Source organism: Taudactylus pleione, unplaced genomic scaffold, assembly GCF_031769625.1.
Source record: "Taudactylus pleione unplaced genomic scaffold, aTauple2 ptg000682l, whole genome shotgun sequence".
Classification (NCBI taxonomy): Eukaryota; Metazoa; Chordata; class Amphibia; order Anura; family Myobatrachidae; genus Taudactylus; species Taudactylus pleione.
This window is the reverse complement of record NW_028285084.1, coordinates 2,553,664-2,575,938: the sequence shown is the minus strand read 5'-3', so window position 1 is coordinate 2,575,938 and position 22,275 is coordinate 2,553,664. Positions and strand designations below refer to the sequence as shown.

The 22,275-nt window shown below is 39.0% G+C and overlaps 1 protein-coding gene across 1 annotated transcript in view; it reads left to right on the top strand.

Moving 5' to 3' along the window:
* The window catches only part of AATF (apoptosis antagonizing transcription factor), a 139,268-nt gene extending 117,530 nt beyond the window's left edge, over window positions 1–21,738 (top strand). Inside the window, 2 exon segments of the mRNA XM_088455959.1 lie at window positions 1,136–1,207; window positions 21,362–21,738. Coding sequence (XP_088312085.1) covers window positions 1,136–1,207; window positions 21,362–21,425 — 136 coding nt within the window. The 3' untranslated portion in view covers window positions 21,426–21,738.
* The last annotated feature ends 537 nt before the right edge of the window (window positions 21,739–22,275 follow it).

The window sequence follows — 22,275 nt, the reverse complement described above, 5'->3', positions numbered from 1 at the left end:
TCCTGTTGGTGTATGCTGGGAGCCTGTTCTGAGCCTTCCACTGGATGGATTTGGACAATAACTTCACAGAGTGGGAACATTGGATGCCAGAAGACATACTAGGGGATTGAGGTCCCGGTCGGACCTCCGATTAGTGTACGCTGGACAGAACTTTGAAAAGAAAACCTGTTCTGGGCGTTCCATGGGTACTTCAGCTAGTTTACTATGTATTTGATATGATTCGCAAATTTGATATTCTATGTGCAAACATATGGCTTGTTTAATTTTCTATATATAGTTTTGTGTGTTTGTATAAGTGTGTGTGTATGTATGTATGTATATATATATATATATATATATATATGTTTTAGGCAGGTGCGGAGAAAATGCTGCAAAGTAAGAATGCTTTAAAAATAGAAGTGTTACTACTTTATTTTTTTATCAAATCACAAAATGCAGAGTGAATGAACTTAAGTGAATTCTAAATCAAATCAATATTTGGTGTGACCACCCTTTGCCTTCAAAACAGCTTCAAGTCTTCTAGGTACACTTGCAGACAGTTTTTGAAGGAACTCCGTAGGGAGGGTATTCCAAACGTCTTGGAGAACTAACGACAGATCCTCTGTGGATGTAGGCTTGCTCAAATCCTTTCCTCTCTTCACGTAATCCCATACAGACTCGATGATGTTGAGATCAGGGCTCTGTGGGGGCCATATCATCACTTCCAGGACTCCTTGTTCTTCTTTATGCTGAAGATAGTTCTTAATGACATTGGCTGTCCTTCTTTTAAAACATGTTTCTGCATTTGCCAATGTAATTTTGGCATTGCTTAAAAATATTTCTTTGACCATGCAGAAACCTACAGCAGTTTTAAAATTTCAGCGAAAAAACAGGTGAAAAGATTGCTGCTGCTTAGTGAGAATATACACAGAGCGGGTAGTGGTGCGACTTCTCGTATGGTAACTGAGGAGGACAGCGAAACGATCTAATGGGGATTTGACTATATTGGAAATAATCTATTGCTTTGTATTGTCCTTTGTTATAAGTGTTTATAATGCCCATCAAATGGTTTATATGTTTCATATACAATATAGTACGTGATACTAGTTGGCATGATGATCACTAGTAACATAATTGTTTGTGTTTCCTTATGCAGGTATCATGTCCATAGCAAACTGGTCAGCTTCATGGCTCCTATAGGCAACAGCATAATGAATGATGAGGCCAGGTGAGTAATAGATTAATAATGTTTATCAAATGGCTCCATGACAGCATGATATCGACTTGTTCTTCAGCCTTTCGTCCTCTTTCTTATCAGTTAAGCATTTGTCACTACTGTCATGGGACATTCTCTGCACATCCAACCCTGGTAATCTAGCCCAATATACATTCTAAGTAATATTCACATGAGTCTGATAAACCTATAACCTGGAAGCATAAACAGGTAATACATTAATCCTACATATTAGCAATTATTCTTATATGTCCACAACATCTTCTATGCTGGAAGGTATGCTAGTGAGTAAATCAGTGTAATGGACCAGCACTAGCTGTGCTTCATACATCTGATCATCTGTATGAAAAGTCAACTTTTAGAAGAATATCCGATATACTCTGTAGTATGTACAAATTTAATATCTAAACCATACCATTTTACCTAGATATACGTATTTGTATGTGTGCAGGTATATACTTATGTTATATATTTATAATCTATCTATAATGCAATGATAGGATGGCACTCACATTTCCATGGTTTCCAACTCCTTGGGAGATACCACAGTGCTCCCCCACCAGGGAAATTAAGCAGCACATTTATAATAAAATAAAAATTGGAACACTCACCAGGTTTTCTGCCAAGACATAGAGGTCCATTTACTAAGCAATGTTAGGAGACACAGTGAAAAGTGATAAGGTGCCAGCCAATCGGCTCCCAATTGTCATTTTTCAAACACAGCCTGTGAGATGGCAGTTGGGAGCTGATTGGCTGGCACCATATCACTTTCTTATTACTTTTCACTCTGTCTCCTAACACTGCTTAGTAAATAGACCCCATAGACTTTATTACTTACATTGCAGATACAAACATGGTCGATGTTTCGGTCACACTAGGTGACCACCTTCAGGACCTAAAAACCCCAAACAGGACAAGACAACAACATATCCCTTAGTGCAATCCACCCTTCTTAAATACCCACACGGTCGGGTCACATGGGACGCCAACGGAAGTGATGTCACCGGGCAATCAAAAAACTTTAACCAGCTCTTAAAATGGTTATTGTAACCTATCCATCCCCCCTAAGACACTCAATTGCATATTAACATGTTAATATCTGCCACAGGGAAGCCTTCCAATATTAAATACCACCACTGCTTATTCTCAGTCAGCGCTTCAAAGAATACACAGACCGGTAGTGCCCATTGCCTAGCAACGAGTCCGGCCGTCACAACCCAGCTCCACAACTCTCCTACAGTGCCTGCTTACCTCCCCCAGTCATTCTGTGCCCTCAACAGGTCTATGGGGAGAGTAGGTGCCCCCTCCATTCTCCACTGCCAGAGAATGGAAAGCGGAAACCCCATTTTAATGATTTTAAGTTTATGAATGCAGTTTTGAAAACATGTTGCCACTGTGAAATCAGGACTGAAACAGCTATTATCAGATTCTTATTTTGTTTTTATTTTTTTTTATTAAATAGATAGTTTTCTTTAAATTAAGATGCAGCTTGGGTAGAAGAGTCTTGCCAATTTTACAATTCCTTTTCAAGTGCATATTTTCTGAGCCAAACTTTTCCTTTACTAGGATATCCTTTATTTTGAATGCTTAATTTCTCAAATATATGGTCTATTCACATGTTTTATAGCTGTTAGTTGGTTAGGCCAGCTCATGCTTTTGGATCTGTTTTTGCAATTTACCACAAATGGACGGATACGAATATATGCTTTGTCAGCATAACAGCCGAAATTCCACAGAACTGTAGAGAATAACTGGAGGTGCTAATGATCTCTGTTCTTTATAGCTGCATGCAGCCTTCTCACTCACCTGGAAGCTACAGTGATTATGCAATCAGTGAGACACGGCTCTCACTAGCGTGACAGTTCTCCGAAATGTATTGGAGATTGAAATTAAAAAAATAAAGATAAGGCTTACAAGAGGACATGTCATTTAGAAGGCTGACATTTAATATAGCCCTGTCTTGTGGCAGGTCTGCTTATTGCAGGAATAACAAGGCAGTAGGATATATATAGTAATTATAAAACAAACCATTCAATGCACTCACCTCTACTAGTACATATTATATACATGCTTTACTTTATCAAATGCTGGTTAATGATCATTGTAGATTAGTACATTAAATATTGTGATAAATATGTTAAAAATAAAAAAATAAAATGTCCCTATAGTTACAATATTCTTGCATACTTATTTTTAGTTATCTTGATTTGATCAGTGGTAGAGTATATTAATGTAATCACAAGTATTAGTCTATCTTTGTGTGAATAGGGTGTAAAAGAGTATGCGTTGTAGTGCTTTAGCATCACCCGTGGGGGATTTAAATACCCACTGGATTGGACATATCTTATAAAAAGTATCTGAAACCAAAATTAAGACTGGCAGGGTCTTAAAGAGCTTATATGAGTGCACTGCAATGCGACCGCCTAAATTTCTTTTCCTTCCTGTACGTGGGGTATCATTTGTGGGATGTAGACTGTGGCATCTCATGCAATAATTTAAAAAATATATAGAAAAGAGTAAAATTAAAATATTATATTTAGTTGCTAATATGTAACATTCACTATAGAGCTTTCTGGTGCAGATGGCATGTTGTTGCTCCTAAAGAGCTAGCCAGCTAAGAACATAATATATTAATTTCTCACATCATGAATGCGTAAACGTATTACATTTCATTGGCAGTATTTTTACACTTAAAAAAAAAAAAGTCAAGCGTTCAATTCCCAACCAATAGCCACCAGAGCCGTAACTAGACTTTTTGGTGCCCTGGGCCAAAAAACAGCATTAGCAACCCCACCCTATTTTTTTAAATAGGGACCAAAGATGCGTGCCCAAAAAAGGGGCATGGTCTCAATGGTAAGAGCCATGACAAATCTGATTTGCCTCACACAATGATGAAGGGGTACCGATCATTTTGGACCACTGTTATCCAGGTGTCACTGCCAAATACAGTGTGAATCCAATGGCTGCAGTGATGATGCACAATAATTACTGTATGCAGTATAACTCACCAGCTCTAGATGTAGGAGAGCACTGGTGAAGCTGCACTTGCTGCAGGATTTGTCCATTAGAACAACCATGCACAAGCCTGGAGCCAGTAGTGTAGATCCACAACTGAAGGTATAGATAGCGGGCTACTTGTAGTGTATGTGTATGCGTGTACGTACCCTGTGCCGGCAGCTGAACTCACCAGCGAGGCTACTCAAGGTGTGCTGTTAACACCTGGGTTGGGAATCGGTGGCTGTGTCCAAGGCTGCCATCAGAAAATTGTGGTGCAATTAGTTGTGTGTGTTAAATAAAAGAGGATGTGACTGAAGGTGCCTGGGGAGGTGGCCAGATGGACGGGGAGTCTGCCAGGGAGGAGATAGGGGCAGCCAGGAAATGCCAGGCATAAAAGAAGAGGAAGCTGCAAGTGAGAGTGTTTATAAACAAAAAATTGATAGGCTCAAACAGCGCCCCCTGCCCTGTGGTGCCCTGTACCGTGGCCCAGAACAAAACTATCTGTAAGGAGTTTCTTCCAGGTACTTCGGTTTCCTCCCACTCTCCGAAAACATACGTGTGTGTACATGTGATACGAAATATAGGTTGTACAAAATGTGTGCTTGTCCAACCATTAAATCAGTGTTTCAACTTTAAATATTGTCATGTTCCACCCATAGAATAATCATTGCAGCTCCCAATCACACAGGTCTGATATACAAGTGCTTTTATGGATGTATATTTTACATTATATTAGGTAGCTTTGGGCAGTAACCTCTTACAATTTAAAATGTTGCCATGGCAATATAGTTTTACACTATTGTACAGAATTTAGTGATTTCAAGACAACCTGTTAATAAACAAAAAACACCTCTAATGCTATGTTAAATATGTGCTATATATGGGCTATGTATTTTAATTGTAAAGGACACATTTGCTTAGATTTGTAAACATAAATGTTCATGATTGTGCTTTTATTTATTACAATATTTTAAAATAAATCCTGCGGCATCCCTGTTGGCAGATGTGTCACCACACCACAAACCTTGGGAACCACTGTCTATAGGTGTCCATGTGCTGCCTCTTTCTCCTTGTCAATACATTTAACTCTATTATACTGCAGTATGTCCTCCGCTCCCTCCATCAAGCCTCTAACTCCCTAAATGATTCCAATTTCCAGAGTCCTGTACGAATGCTTATTGCAGCTGTCAGCATTATCCAAGTTAATTTCTCTCTCTCTCCTTTGTTGTAATGTATTTGGATGCATCCCAAGTTGTATTTTTGGACCAAGATCAATACCTAAGGGAGCAGGAAGTTTTTATGAAATACCGTACAGCACTTTAGTCCAGTATTAAAGTAATTTATAACACAAGAACACCAGCCATGTGTAATTTTTTTATACTTTTGTTTTATGGTATTATTCTTCAGGCAGTATTTCTGGTGAGTGAGTTTTCTTTAAGTATTTGCTGAATTTAGTAGGGCTGCTTTTCATGAATTGTGTATACTTTGACAAGCTTCTAGATTATTTGCACTGATTTATTTGTATGATGATGCCTAACCTAAAACAATAATATACAAATTAATTAAAAAATAAAAGAAGTTCTTAAAATATAAGGCATGCAATTTTACTTAAACCGGAAATGTACCCGTGCTATATTAACGTTAATTAACTTTGCATACTGAATATGGGCTCTCAATCCATTTTATTTTTCTTCTCTAACTTTGCTTTTTAGACTTTCATTTATAATATTTTTTTATTTTAAGTCCGTTACCTTGTATGACTTCACAGAATGTTTATATTTACAAAAGATTGGCACAGGTTATCCACCAATTTTCTTACAATGGAGAAATCAGTGGAGAACATTGGGTCTGGTGCTGAGCTGAACTTAATCCAGTTTGCATAGCGTAAATTGCGCAAATTTGCATGTACGTATATGCAGCCTTAGGCATATCTCCCACTTGCATCTCCTTACGAATGTACAGGAATAACTGGAAGAGAAGGAGCATGCATACTTTAGATGAGCAATTATTCTACTTTTTATTTTGCATGCAGAATATATTTTGTATAATTGATTGACAATAATTGATTGACAATTTTCTCAAAATACTACACTCTGTGCCCTCTTGGGGTGTGTATGTTTGACACAGACATATTTATTCTGCTCTTATAAAATCTTGAAAATTGTATGAAATTAAAGCTCTTAGAAGTTTTAATATGTAAGGCAATTTGTAATTGAGGCATAGTGGTGCTTTAACTCCTTCCCCCCACTGCTCTTCTGGTATTAAATGGGTTCATTTGTTGAAGTTTAGTAGAGTGTTTATCTTTTCTGAAGTCACAGGTTGGTCTGACAGGTAGGACAAGACTGCAAATATGCAGCATTGATTTAATCGGTTAGAACAAGAGCCATATTTTAACTTGTGATACCTTTTAACAGCATCATTAAGGCTTCTCATTACTCTTTTATTAGAGACTTGCTCTGTTTCTTATCTGATTACAGACTGAACATAACTCATGGCACTGATTTTGATCTCTTGTTAAAGAGGATTACAGTCTTGCATTAACTGAAGCTGACATGGATTATAATCCGATTGTTGATACCCATCCTAGCAGTGTCACATGTTTGACCACCCTACACCTCCTCCCAGTTGAGCCACAGAAAAGGACAGCCATATATCATCATTAAAGATGCCATGTAGCACTCAGTCAGGAGGCATGAGAGGTTCTGTCTGCTGGAATTACAGAGGACAAAGACTGTCTTTTTTTTTTTTTTTTTTAAGATAGTGAAAAAAAACAAAGAAACGAATGCCAGGATCCCGTTCCCAACCCCTCTACCCCTATGTTACCGGGTCTGTTATTACCATCTCCGGATTTGGTAGCACCTTCATGTATAGTATGTAGAGGAAGACAGTAGATCTATTAGACATTCATTCATACATATTCAATTATACACAAGCAAAGGAAATGTTTACAAAATGTGTTAGAAACTATTTGTCCTTCACATAACTCATTTGTTGGTGGTTGTTCTCCCACATGCAACTTCAGCTAAATGCATTTTTTTCTTTCCCACCTAGTTCTTTGGTGGGGGCACTGCATAGGGGGGACCACTTCTGGGGCACTGCATAGGGGGGGACCACTCCTTGGGGCACTGCATAGGAGGAGACCACTCCTTGGGGCACTGCATAGTGGGGGCCACTACTGGGAGCACTGCATAGGGGGGACCACTACTGGGGGCGGTAGTTATTGGACATAATTGTTTGAGGATGGGGGTAACTGTCTGACCTAATTAATGGAGGAAGAGGGACAGTTATGGGGCATAATTATAACTGTGGGAGGAGGAGGGCTGTTCTGGGACCTCAGTGCTCAGCTGCATCTCACTCCAGAACTTACCCTAAATGGAGAAATTAAGTCTGCAAGTACATCTGAAGGTGGAAAGCATTATACAAGATTTTTTTGTAATGGTTAACTTCACGATGGGATTGATGCAGTGTTGAACAAAAGTTGTCTATAAATGCTCTTACTGTATGCTGGAACGAAGTTCATATATTTGTCCATATGCAGGCTCATACTGTAGCCTTCGTCATTATTTTTGTCCTATCCCTGGTGCAAGGGATCAGTCTGAAACTGGCATAATGGCACGTACACCCAACTCTGCATTGCTCACAATTCCGTCTACATCGCCCTCTCTGAACTCTGCCTTGGTGCTACACAGTTACGCCCCTTGAGGATACACAGTGCACAAACACTCAAGATACTATCGCAAACTGATTTACATTCAAGTTTGCATCAGCCCCTATGTGCTTTTTGCATAGGTAATGTTTTGATTATTTTAAGTATGGGATAGGGACGTTTATGCATTTTTTTTTCTAAACTGTCTGATTAAATGCATTTAATGTCAAGTAGCTAAAGCAAATTTACTGAAGGAGTTAAAAGCCACTTTGCAAGATGGCATTGTAAATTGTATAACAATCCCATTTATAGCCGTGGACAAGGATTACTACAAGAATGTTTGGATACGATTTCTACCATGATTAAAGCACATTTTTATTAATGAAATGGTGAAGGTAGTACAAGTTAGAGATGACTGGCAGGGGGAAATGTCCTCAGAGATTATAAATTCATCAGATAGCGATTGTGGCTACCCAGATGCATTGTTTTTTTTTTTTAAATAGTATTTGAATGTTTTGTTTTTGTCTGCAGCAAAGAAAACGGTTATTCCAGAAAAATGGCATTTAAGTGAGGTTGTGGTAAAGGATGATTAGCTCAAGCAGCATTTTTGTGGATCTGAAAATAGTCCAATGACATGCTGCAAGCAGATATCTTTACCAAGGCATTCAGTTCTTAAATATTTTTAGGCCAAAATGACAACACAGGTTTTACGAAAGACCGATCATTCCTAATCTGATTACTTTGTATGAAGAAGGATTTTGGTAGTGCAATAGGATATACAATCGGGAAACCGACTGCCTTAATACCGGCAGCCAGCTTCCCAACTGTCATATCCCGGCGAGGGTGAAATGCCGGTCATCTATATCTAGACGCCTGTCATTTCCCCGTCGCCGGGCGCCGCGAGCGAACAGCCGGGGGGGGGAGGGTTAGGTTTAGGGCACCCGGGCGGCACTTAGGGTTAGGCACCCCCCGGGGGACTTAGGTCTAGGCAGCGGGGAAGGGGAGGTTAGGGTTAGGCACCCCTATGGAGGGTTAGGGGTTAGGTTAGGTTAATTTATACTTACCTTAGGGATGATCGGGATTTCCAGCGCTGTCGAGCTTCCGCTGACGAGCTCTGCTGATCTGTCGGGCTGCCGCTGCTGGGAATCAAACTGCCGGCCATGCGGCAGCCGGGATTCCATACCGATTCCTGCAATAGATATGTTTGGATTTTACCAAATGTTCAATACCTTTTCCCTGAAATGTTTGTTACATAAGATGGGAGTACTACCTCTAGGAAAATAAAAGTATGTACATGGGTAAATACTGAAAGAATAATATGCGAAGGGTAATTCTAACCATAAATTGAGACTGAGTTGTTAGTGGTGTGCCACAGGGGTCAGTATTGGGTCTTGTTTTTTTTATTAATCTTGAGAGCAGTGATTCCCTACCAGGATTCTGTGAAACATTCTCAGAAGTTCCATCAAATGGGTTAGAATGATCTGCGGAAATTATGTGCCATGCACTGGGTGAGCTACAGGGAGGGCGTGCAAGCTGTGACTGCATCAAACCTATCCCCATACAACTCCTCAACTCTGATTTGGGGGGCTCTTTATTACTTTGTGTCACAGAGCCTGCATCCAGCTCAGCCAGATTGCTTGTGTTGCATTCTTGAGTCTATGGCTACTACCAGCACAGACTCATGAAGACATCCACAGTCGAACACTGAAGGATTTTTCCTGTCATGTTCCCAGCTGATCCGCCATTTGCTGCCCCCTATGGAGTTCTGGTATTCCAGAGACTGTCTGCCCACTCCCTGTAATCGGCACCTTCTGTACAGCTTCCTCTCAACAAGGTCTTCCTGGTTTATACCATCTGCGTGCCTTCCTAGAGCAGCTTGATACCAGGACCTTGTTTGTCTGGGCCATGGCCGAACCACTTCAGAGACTACATATCTACAACTGTACTCTCTGAGCCCCTGAATCTCACTCCCTTCAGTCTTCTGAATTATACATTACTGTGCCATGCTTATACCACCTATATGCCTCAATTATTCTCCACTTTCTGTCTTACCTTGTGGGAGCAATTTGCTACTGTGTAAATTCAGTATTGGAAACACTTCTGTAAGACCACACTCATTCCATGCATGCCAGTGCAACTACATTATTATTGACAAACTGGGGTATAAATTAGCAATGTAGTTTCATGTAGGTTTATGCACATAGGCAATACAGGGAAAACTGAAAAGGAAAAAGGACTTTGCAATGTTAGTGACAGAAAGCTGGTTAGCAGTTTGGTCCATTCAGCAGCTGCAAAGGTGCATTCTAGGATGCTGAACAGGGGGATAATTACCATTAACATTATACCAGTTCATAGTTAAATATGAGGTTATAGTGGTCACTTTGCAAGAATGTACTATTATTATTTTTATTATCAGGTGTTCATACCTGTCCGTTTCAAATAGCTATACAAGTGTTAGGGGCATTCAGCACATGAGAAAATGCAAATACAAATAAACAAATATTTCTGCTAACATACTAAACTAGACAAACTGACCCTGGAATAATCAAACTATACACCTGTTGCAGTTCAAATGGCGTTTGACTGAACTCATTGCAGTCAATAAAATAAAAAGGCAACTAGGCCACAAACATGTGCATCCTTGATTTAATATATTTTATTAAAGATTGTATTTCTGTCCTAAGGCAAGAGAAGTCTTCATTCAGATAGCCCTTGCATCCAAAACAAGTACCATTGCTGCGTAACATTTGGAAGCCTATTCTGTTGATGTCAGTGGATGCACATTTTCCCAGGCCTCTTAAAATATTCTACAGGCTTCTAGACTATACAGGCAAGACACATAATTATTTTATTAGTTATTTTGTTCACTCACAGAATATATATTGTGGTGTTTGTTTACAGTGTTGCATGTTTTGGAGATTGTTTTTTTTCCTTGTGTTTCATCCATGACAAAGAGCCACAAATTACGGTAGTGCCCTCCAGTCATGCATTTTAGTCATATGCAAATAGTCCCTTTGATCCTCTAAAAAAAACAACAACAACATTATTTTAATTAGGATTGATTTCTGGAATCATTTATTTTAAGTTTAGAGAAAAAAAAATCACTCCATGTTCCCCCCCCCTTTTTGCTAAGATATAGTAGTTATCAATTTTACTGAATAATGAATTTCTGTCATTCAAAGAATTAGTTAAAAAATAAAAAAGTCTTAATGGGACTCTTGTGAAGCGATTTAATTGTTTATTGGCTGGTTATAATGCTCAAAAGCATCGGGTTTAGCAGCGCAAAGCAGCTAAACCCATTTAAGGTACTGGTTTTGGTGACCAGAAACTTTTTGCACATTTCTGCTGGCCACCTCAGGAGACTGAGGAGAAAAGTTAGCACTGCGACACTCGCACCTGATCAGAGCAACAATTGAATCGCTCTGTAGGGTGCCCATGACTGAGCGATACGCAAAAAACAATTAAATCCCCCCCCCCCCCCCCACACACACTTCCTAAATAGTAGAAACAAGGAAACCTAAAAAAAAAGTACTACTTCCACTCCTCTTCATTTACACATCCTTTGATAGTAGTGGTATAGAATGAGCTGTACTCTGCTCACACTCTCCACTTCAGGTTTTCCGCTTTACATTTGCCCCATAAATAAAATACAGAAATGTTTCGGGAAATACTTCAGTTAAGCAAAAACTATAGTAGGTGTTTATTTTGTTTGTATATGTGGGTTTTGTTTTGTATTTTTAAATTACTGGATCTTTCTCATTAACTCGGTAGGGTTTCTACATGCAGTGCACATAGTGGAAACCCCATTGAATTCAAAGGCATATGAAACTCCTATTAAATGCTTATGGCACAGATGCAAATTTATAGGTGTTAGAAAAAATATATAATGCGGTTTGCTCATATTATGTTATGCAAACCTAACACCAGGGGTTAATACACCTTAGAGAATGTTATTTGAGCAGACCTTTGTACAACACGTTTTAGTAATGGGTTAACAAAAAAATACACTTAAATGGAATTTTATACACATTTTAGATTCTGAAGATTCCTCACTTGAGGACACAGCCTTGTCTGCTTAATAATACAGAAAACTAATTTTGTGCACATTTTTAAATCGTTCGGTTTATCCAACTAGTGCAATGAATATTTGGACATTGCTAAAATCTTAAGACTAGTGTTTCGCCATTGCTTTTTTTTTTAGCTGCCATCACTCTTTCAGCGTGTCCTGTTGTTTAGGCCAATACTGACCTCCTTAAATATTTATAAATCTTATAGCTGATCTCATGAGAGGCAAGGCACAGGTCACATGTCATCTTTTGTAATTTAAAGCCGCAGGGCTAAAAGCATTTGCACAGGCTTAAAGTACCCAATCCTGACCTGACCAAAAGAGAGGGAATTGAAACAGACCTTTCTGAATCTCTTCCAAGCGCTAGGATGATGGTGATGATGGCAGGCTTACTGTGTAATTTATGGCCTTTACTTGCAGACAGTTCTCTAACTCTGCTCGAAATGAATGTTAGAGTGCCACCTTGTGACCACCTGACTGAAAGAAATTGAGTTGTTTTTTTTCTTATTCTATACAGTGTACAGCTATTTGTTATCAAGTCTTCTGATATGGCAACATAATACTATTCAATTTAAAGTGAATATTTATCTAGTGCTTACTATTTATTTTTTTTGAAACGGGGGGGATAATTGGTGGTGGTGTATCATTGTGTGTAGGTTTGCATGAACCACTCTAACAAGATTGGATCAAGACTTTTATTCAAGATATGCTATGGATAACTTCTGAAGACTAATGCAGGTTACACACTTGGCTGGTGGATTGGCTGAAAGACCAATTTTGGTAAGCATACACACCAATTCGGCCGCGCGATGTGTCTGGCCAAAGGAACCTGCTGTGACCTCATTATCACTGGCCAGCTGGTCTGTCAGTCGGGTGTACACAGGAGCAGATGTGAACGACATATCTTCCAGATATCACATCTGCCATGCTGCACAGCTGGTGTAATATATTTGCGAAAGACATAGTTCAGAGACCTATTGTGTGCACACACGGCCAGATGCACTGAACAATAATATATTGTGCAGTGAGTACCAAGCATAAAGGACCTCATTCAGAGACGGTCATAAGCAGCCACTCAGTCATACGCATCCGATGTTTCCAAACCACGTATGTGCACGGTTAGTTGTGCGTACGAGGCTTTGCAATCCAAAATGCTGTCGATCGTACGGCTTACGAGCAGGAAGTGGCTTCCGAGAGTTGATTGACATGAAAGGCCGTTTGTGGGTGTTGATGGGGGTGGTGGTCTGAAAACGCAGGCATGCTTCAGCGTTTTGAGGGGCGTTTTAGGGGCGTACGTAAATTACTTGCTACGACCGACATAGAAGGCCAGAAGTAGTAAAACGTCACTCTTCGAGCAGGTTAGAGGGCTGGCTGATCGTACAGCTTAAGGTGTAGGGTAGGAGCTCCCGCAAGCCACACAGTACAATCAATAGTATCAAACGTAACTGATGTGAGGATTGATGTTTCTATTTTGAGTCACACAATGCAAGCAGCTAATAATCGATTGTTGAAGCTAATAACACTGCTAATTGGCTTGTAATTGATTCAGCTGCGTTTGCATTAGTGAATAATAAGAATAAATAAATTTCATGGTGATGGCTTTCTCTATGCGTTTTTTTTTTTTGTGGGCATCAACACAACACAAGCGGCCGCAACCATCAGAAGAAAATTAACATACAGCGACTGACAACGATTGACTAGATCACTAACTGCTATCACTTGTTGGCTAGAGGAGGTGCATTGTTCACGTATGGGCGTCACTTTGGTTGCGACCAACTGGCCATGCGATTGCTTCCTTTTTCAGTTTCTCGGTCGTTAGGCGTACGACCTCCTCTGAATGAGGTCCAAAGTGAGGGCTTTGACTATATAAAGACTGTGGGTCAGTAAGTATGTTTATGGCTAATAAAAAGGGCCTTCTATCCGTACTTCAGGGTGTTCTGCACACTCAACTGACATGAAGATCTATCAGCAAGGAGGGAATGGATTTATTAAACACTTGCCCCAAGCCACATTATGCAGAGTCTAATATAACTCCCTACACTCCAATAGGAGCAGGGGTTTAGCGTGGAGCCATGGTGCCCGGAGTATGCCTAAGCTACGGTGCCTTCCCCCATATTAAATTTTGCTAAATATTTTAATTACCTCAGGAAAGGGACCCAACAATATATGATGAAGATTCTGCAAGGCAGAATGACAGGCAGTAATTTCACTCAGTTTTGGCTGCCAGGTTCACCACGATGCATTGAGGGATGGCCATCAACCATTGATGTTTACAAAAAAAATCAGTGGTTAACAGTCGATGTCAGGTTGTTTTGCCATCGGTGGCAGAAAACCAATGGTTCTCCACCATTAATGGCAGGAAGCCCCCAATGTATTTTTTAACTTAATGCCACGACACTGAGCCTTGCTCTGCCTCCTGACACACACAAAGCCTCCTCTCTTGGTTCTGATTGACCGGCATCCCAGTATGTCATAGCGCAGGCAAGACCATCAATGGTTTCCCTTTGTATGGTTTTATACCATAGATCAGGGAGGGGAACCTGCAGCCCTCTAGCCGCTGTGGAACTGCACATCCCAGCATGCCCTGCCACAGTTTTCCTGTTAGGGAGGTAAAAACTGTGGCAGGCATGCTGGGATGTGTAGTTTCACAGCAGCTGGAGAGCCACAGGTTCCCCACCACTGCCATAGATATTTTCCACCGATGGCCCACCCCTAAGTCAGCGTATGTGGTCCCATCTAGCAGACAGCCTCTCTTCACTAGGACTCAACCCCGGCTCCACTAGTTGTGCATCACAGGCATAACGCTGGCAGAAGCAGTACCTCTGGAGCTACCAGTCTGTCAGCGATTAAGCAGCTGCCAATCTCCAGCCAGCGCCCTCTGACCTGTTTAGTGCCCTTCCTGCGCCCCTAAATAGGAGACACACATGGCCTCCAATCACTTGTAGCCCCTGCAGACAACTAATTGTACGGTTTATTCTACAGTAGAAAAGCAGCTAACTACTTAATCAGTTGTCTATCTTGCAATTAAGAAAAGTGTTGGAGTTTGTCATTAGTGTTTGTGTTTAATCAGTGGTAAGAACATCCATACAAATTTCACTATTCTGTGACCTAAGAAAATGAAAAAAAAAACCTGTGGGTACATGTATAACCATTGTTTTTCTCTTTCCCCTGAGTTTAGGCTGCTGCAGGGCCCTTTCCAGTTTAGCCCAATAGCTTTCTAAGTGGGTGATTAGAGGATTATTTGCAAAATGCAGTCACTACATTTTAGGTAGTTTTCTTGACTGTCATAAATTGTCACATTAGCTATGTGGGAATAATCAGTGTTCTTTATTGTCATGTTTTTGTTTCTGTCTCTAGTATTTTACATTTACAAAGTGACACTGGGCAGGGAATATGATGCTGTAAGAAAAATGGCAAAAATGTCTGCATTAATCACTTTTCGGGAACTACTAGATGATTTACATTAAAATGGGATTTGTTTCCATCTATACTCCATAAAGTGTCTCTATTCTTTGCAGGGGGGAATTTTGAACCACTGGCTCATACCATTACATGGAGGGGGAATGCCCAAAATTCTCTCAATATTGTCCAATATGATTGATCAGGTCACTACTATTTGCGTGCCTGTTGATTTAGCGTTACTCCTGAATAAGCCTGATGACGAATTTATTTGATAGAGTAAAGTAATGTAGCCTTATTTCAAATTGCTATATGGTACATATCTTCTGTGGGATATATGGCAAATATGCTATCAGACAATGCACCCTGTCCATAAAAGTTGACAGCTGTGGCATCACTACTGTTTTGCACCCCTTCCATGACAAAGTGAGACTGACAACCCACCTCTCCTGCCTTTCAACATGTCCCTGTTTACCTATGTAAGTTCCCACCCCCAGTTCTAGCCATTTACACCTTACAAAATAATCCATTTCAAAATATTTGCTTGTACTTAACCATCTATAACCTAGCAATGTGTCATAGTCATGCTTACTATTATATCTAGTGAGTAAGCACTTGATTCTCCCTCTTGTTTAGTATATTATTTTTTTATAAACAATATTTTATACTTTTTTTTTGCAGACTTACAGTAAAATGTGGTGACGTAAAATATGGGGTGAAACTTCTAAACTACTGGGCTCTGTTTAATATGACAAATTATGGAATTACAGTCCATCTATTGACTTTGGATGGACGTAATGCACATAGTAACAGATTAAAAAGATCATCTTGTTCACTCAAAAAACTAAACCTATAAAACAAGGACTTTTAACAGTTCTCTCCCCTCTTTGTTAATACTCTGATTGTATACAGCTGGTTGTCACTGAGTGCTGCAGGCAACCGCCTCCTGAAGGTTAACGCACTTCACCAAAATGTTCAATCAACTTTACGATTTATTACCCACTGGCCTAAATAACCCAAGTTGATGTCTCATCCTCTGAGCTGGTGTTGTACCAATACTACTATGAGTTTTTTGGGTTCCAGTTGCTGCATTTTATTACAAACACTGAATAATTTATATCTCATGCAACTTATTTTTCTTTGTAATATTTTCTAATCGTTTTTTTAGTCGCTTTCCCTTACTTAGAGCGAAATGAAAGTGTTCAAATGTAATTTTACAGTGGTGCATACTGTACATATGAAAATAAGTTTAAATATGTACTACCGCACTGAAATTGTGAAGCAGCTCGATGGGCTATAGTTGATAATCACAATAAAAAATGAGCGCTATATGTATAATATAGTGTGGCACCTGTAAAAAATATATAGGTTAATTTAGGGCATATGTTTATAGCTCCTTTATGACCATTTAGTATAAGGCTCCAAAACACAGTCACTGTGAGTCTGTGTTCCAGGTTTAGCGTTGTTTCAGGTGAAGAAGAAAAATGAATTGTCTGAGGCCGCACTGTGAAGCTCTGCGCTCTGTATTCTTTCAGTTCACAGTCCACTGACTTGGCACAATCACATTCTTTCCAAAGCACTTTGTCTGTCTTCCTAGAACAGACTGTTCCTGAAATTCAGAATCTATTGAGCTTGATATTTAGATAAACAGATTCTCACTTACAGGAGCAAACCGTGTTAGCAACATTAGGGTATTACATTTGAGCCATTTGGGTTGTGAAAATTAGTTTGGATCAAAATTCAGAAGCAAATAGGGTAAATATAGATCAGACTGTTGAATAAATGCATTAGCTGTTAATGTATATTGGGCAGATATAAAATAATTGAAAAACCATCCATTGTGTCGTATATATGGTGTGCAGTGTTACCGTAAGCAGAAAATGGCAGGTCTAATGGCAAAGAGCCCTGTTATACTGGTGCTGAGGAGTCCTAGTGCCCCTTGCGTATGATGGGTCAGGTGGTGGTTTTGTTTTTTTACAACAATGCTGGAGATTTATTTATCAAATATATTTTCATTCTGTTTTATAGATTTGATTACACACACAGTTTGCCATGCACTATAAGCACTGCTCCTCATACATGAGAACATGTCATTTAGGTATGTGGCTTTAGCCTATACCTCATAGTTATTGTATATAGCGGAGTAAGCAATATTGCTGGTTCAGCACAGCATTTACCTGTATCTTAATTGGTTTACCAGTAGCTTCTGTTTATTGCAGTATGATATTATGTGCAGTACTTTTTTTCTTGCACACCGATCCCCAAGGGAGATACAGGGGTCTGAATACAGCCAGCTTTTCAGGCTGGCTTGACATGAGAGAAACTGCATGTTCATCAGCATTGCCCACCTGTGTGTGAAATGATGCTCTGCGAAAACACTGGTTTCAGCCTTTCAGTGGCAGCTGCTGACATGTGAACCCTGCTGGGGACAGTAAGTGGTGCTTACTACCTAGAAATTATACCGGCATTGCCGTGCAAGGAGAACATTTGCTTGAAAGCAAGATTCACAGATTTCAAGTAGACATGGAAAATGGTCTGCCATATGAAATGACATGCCCCCTGACATCTAATTGTGTTTCTCTTTTCCATCATTTAATTACTGTTGAGGAGAAATGGGGAATTGGTGAAGCAATCTATCGGTTTATAGGAATATAGTAATATTATGCAGACTACCCCCCCTTCAAAAAAAAAATAAAACCCATAAGATACACTTCTATAAAAATCTGTGCCCGAACAGTCATTGACATGTAGCAGTTTTATTTAGAAACCCACTTCACTAAGATACAGTTTTGCCTGTCATTCTCTCCGATTGTCCCACGTTGCGTATTCATGTGGCTGAGAATCTCCCTTACAGCAGATGAGCCCAGGATGTGCTGTATATTCTCACTGCCCTTCAGTTTGACTTTTGTGTGTCACAGGATTTAAAGATAAATAACCGCTGGAATTTATAGGCAGAACAAGGAAATATATCACATTATACAAAAGGAGGTTATGGCTGTAATCAAATTCAGTATATGATATGCAGGTAATGAAATAAGCAAGTCAGTAAATGGCATTTTTAGGTGCATAAATATAAAATGAAAGAGTCAGTAGTGCTTTACTCCTATATGCATAATAAATTGAAAAATGAGGACTGATAGAAATGGTTAAATAGAGAAAAATAACACAACATAAATGGCTAGTATGAAATGCATTCATTTAATATTGGTATTAGCTATGTATATTACTAATTGCCAAACATTTAATATATTTTTGGTTTATAGAACACACCCAATTATGCAGTTCAGCATAGGGAATATTAACCAGACATTAACCTCTAGAGACTTGTTTTTTAAAATCACAAAACATTTCAATGTTTCTATCATACTGTCCTCTTGAGCTTTATCCCAATGTTGCTTTACTAGTGAATCACGGTAAACAATTTAATTTGTGTGATCTTGACCTTGTTGTAAATTGCGTACTGCTTGTACGCTATTTACAACTTCGTACTCAACATTACAGCTTTGTATTATTTTTGCCAAATTGCTCTATATTTAATTAACTTGCTTGATTGACAAGTTTGGTAAAATGTAAGGGTTTCTTTGGTATGTAATTATAATTTTTGGTATGCAGTTTAACTCTTTGAATGGATTTGATTGTGCTCATGGAATGTCTTATGTGCAGTAAGCATTCATAGCTATTTAGCCATATTTATCTCCAAATCTGCACACCTCATATCTAAGAAAATACGTATATATTTGTTACTATCCTCATTTCAGATGCCGTTTGGAAGTGTTAATATCGCCAAATTCGCAATGTGATATTTGAATACATCGCAATGATGTATCAAACGTCGCATGCAGGAACAGAGCTTCCAAGAAAGCTCTGTCCCTGCGAATCTTCCTCTCTCCACACTCCTCAGAGTATTTTTGCGAAAAATACCCTGAGGAATGTGATCGCACGTGCGCCACCTGCTACAAGCTCCCCACTCCCTCCTCAGCTAAACCTACCTACCCAGTGATCTGCTCCATGACTCCGGTCAGCTGAACGCCAGGCTCCTGCTCCGTGACCACAATCCGCTTCTCTGTGCTGTGAACCGGCATCTCAGTTTAAAGCACAGAGAAGCTGACTGGTGTCACGGACCAGAAGCCCAGTGATCAGCTGACCGGATTCACAGAGGAGCTCACCAATCATCAGCCCCTGGTACGGATAATATATATTTTTTTTCCTTCTATTTTTTTTTTTTTTGTAATTCGTCTGTTATCTATCAGACACACATGGCTGATCACAGAAGCCCACTCCAGGCTCTGTTGTCCCTGTCAGCAGGCAGGGCAGACTGAGCTAGAGTAGGGCAAACAAAGAAGAATCCTGCAAAACACCATCTCCAGATAGTAGTAGTAGTATTGCAGGGCTCCCTCCTGGTATGTATTTACAATTTATTTTAGTAAATTTGAAACAGATCGCATTTTCCATTACAAGTATGGGAAATGTAATCTGCTTACTAAAAGAATGCAAATATAGGGGCTTGGAGTAGTTTTTTACAAAAACTGTTCCAAAAGCCCTTTAATACATTTAAGTGATACTAAAATAATGTGAAAAGGATGTGATAACACTTCACATTATTTTAGTAAAAATAATATTGATAAATAAGCTCTCCCCCCACCCCCCTCCCCTCCCGGGTGCCTAAACCTCACTTCCCCGCACCCAGTACCTAACCCCACTGCTTACCTTTGAGATGCCGGCACCGGGTTTCTGACAGGTTTCGGGATTCCAACACTGGTATTCTAAGCACCGGCAGCCCATCTATAATACACAAGTGATGTTATGATATGTAATAACTATAAGTATATGTAATGACTATAAGTATAAATTATATCTGTAGAAATTATTAGTTCTGATGTAATCACCTTACTCTTCATTTGTGAAGTGATATCTTTACAGTAGTTTATATATGGATAATGTATTACTTCCAGAAGTCTATTATCCTAATTTACAGTAGGTAAAAAAAAAAAACTACCGGTCAAAAGGTTTAGAGCACCCCAATTCTTTTGTGAAATTTAAGCAAATCAAGTCCAGCTAATAACCTAAAATGGTACAAAAGTAAGCAGTAACCTGCTAGAGGTTAAAGAAAAAAAGTTAAGGTTAGCAAAAATTTCAGTAACAAATAACGGGTTAAATACATGTAGCTGTACTGCAGGAATAAAAACAAGGCTTGCCTGGGCCATGAAGCACTGCCAGTGAAGACTGGAAGAAGGTCCTATGGACCGATAAATACAAATATGAAATCTTTCCTAAACCGAAAGGCCTACCACAGCATTTTCCAGTGCCATGGAATACCCTCTGGTCTGCTCCTAGTTGGTCAAGATAATGACATGATATTGATCAATAATACCTCTAGGATATGTCAGAACTACCTTTTGAGGAAAAGAACAATATAGTAGGCTTCAAATCATGGAATGGCCACCATTCTCTAGACTTAAACCCAATTGACCTGGTTTGGGATTAACTGGAAATGCAACACATTTGTGGGAACTTCTACAACAGTGTTGGGAAAACTTCCTTGACAATATTTGATTTCCATTGTAGAAGCAATGCCACAAGTTTGTTTGGAGGTTATCTCTATATATAAAGTGGCAATTTTAGATAAAATTTTGTAAAACAAAATTATTCTATGATTTGGTTTTCCAATTGTTTATTGGAGATTAAAGTCTCAATTTAACTGTACATTTAAACAAAATTGGAAATTTTAGGTTTTTCAAACAAATGTATCTGATTTCATTGCTTCATATTTTTCGTAGGAATAATAACATCAGATGGTAAGCAAGAGAGTGATCAAATAAGTGTCACCCTCTTCTAGGCTTTAGGCATCTATGCATTCAGTCACAACATGTTCCCAAAATATACAGTGAATAATCATCCTCCATCCTGCTTACGCTCATCTAAGTTATTGAATACATATTTTTTTCCTTATGTATGCTTATGTGTTGATCAAATTATATTATTGTTTATTTATTGTAGTGACCCTATTATTAATTGTGCTTCTCTTTTTTTCCCCCCATAGAACTGAACTTTATCAGTCATTATTTGGAAATATGAACCCACTAGCAGCTGAAATCAAAATGTGATTACAGGATAAGGACAACTCTAAATTGGTTGTAGAAGCTGTCATTGGAAACCCTTCAGCACAAGCAGTGAACTTTTTATGCTTTTTATTTTGTTACAGTATTTTCAAGTCAATTAAAAAATAAGCTAAAATAAACCCTGGCATCATCATTTTGAGGGTCTTCTTTTCTATAGTTTCTACGTGTTCATATATTATATAGTGTCTTTTGTATGCCTACACAAATGTCTGTTTAGGGCTTCAAAGGCATCAAAAATTTGCAACCTGAGAAACTTTCTTGTTTAATTTTAATCATTTCCAGGATGTATGCATATTATTGTGTGTATGTGTATATATATGTATATAAAAAAAAATAAAAAAAAAAATTGAATTTCAGGTAAACTTAACTTCTCACTCAGAGAGATCAGAATGTATTGTTTCCACTTGCAAACAGCTATCCACGCTATTCCATAGTATGCAATATTGAACTAAAAGAAAGGAGGCTCCAAGTGAATTCCTTTGGTGAAAAGCTTTAGGGGTATATTTACTAAAGTTTTACAAAAGTGGAGATGATTCCCTTAGCAACCAATCAGATTCTAACTGTCATTTTCTAGAAGGTAATAGAAAAATTATAAGTTATTGTTATTAGTAAATATTCCCCTTGGTGTACTTTGATTACAATTACTGAAATAGGACTGGATACACACTGTTATTTCTGTAACCTAGTTTTCAGTTATACCTCAGAGCTAAAACCCGGGTTCTTGCAGGGTTAACCCAGGTAGCTCCGTGGTATAAAAGGGGGACAGGGTTGGTTTCCTGGGTCGAGTGACCCGGCAATCCAACCCAGGTAACTTGTAGGGTTTTACACGGGAATG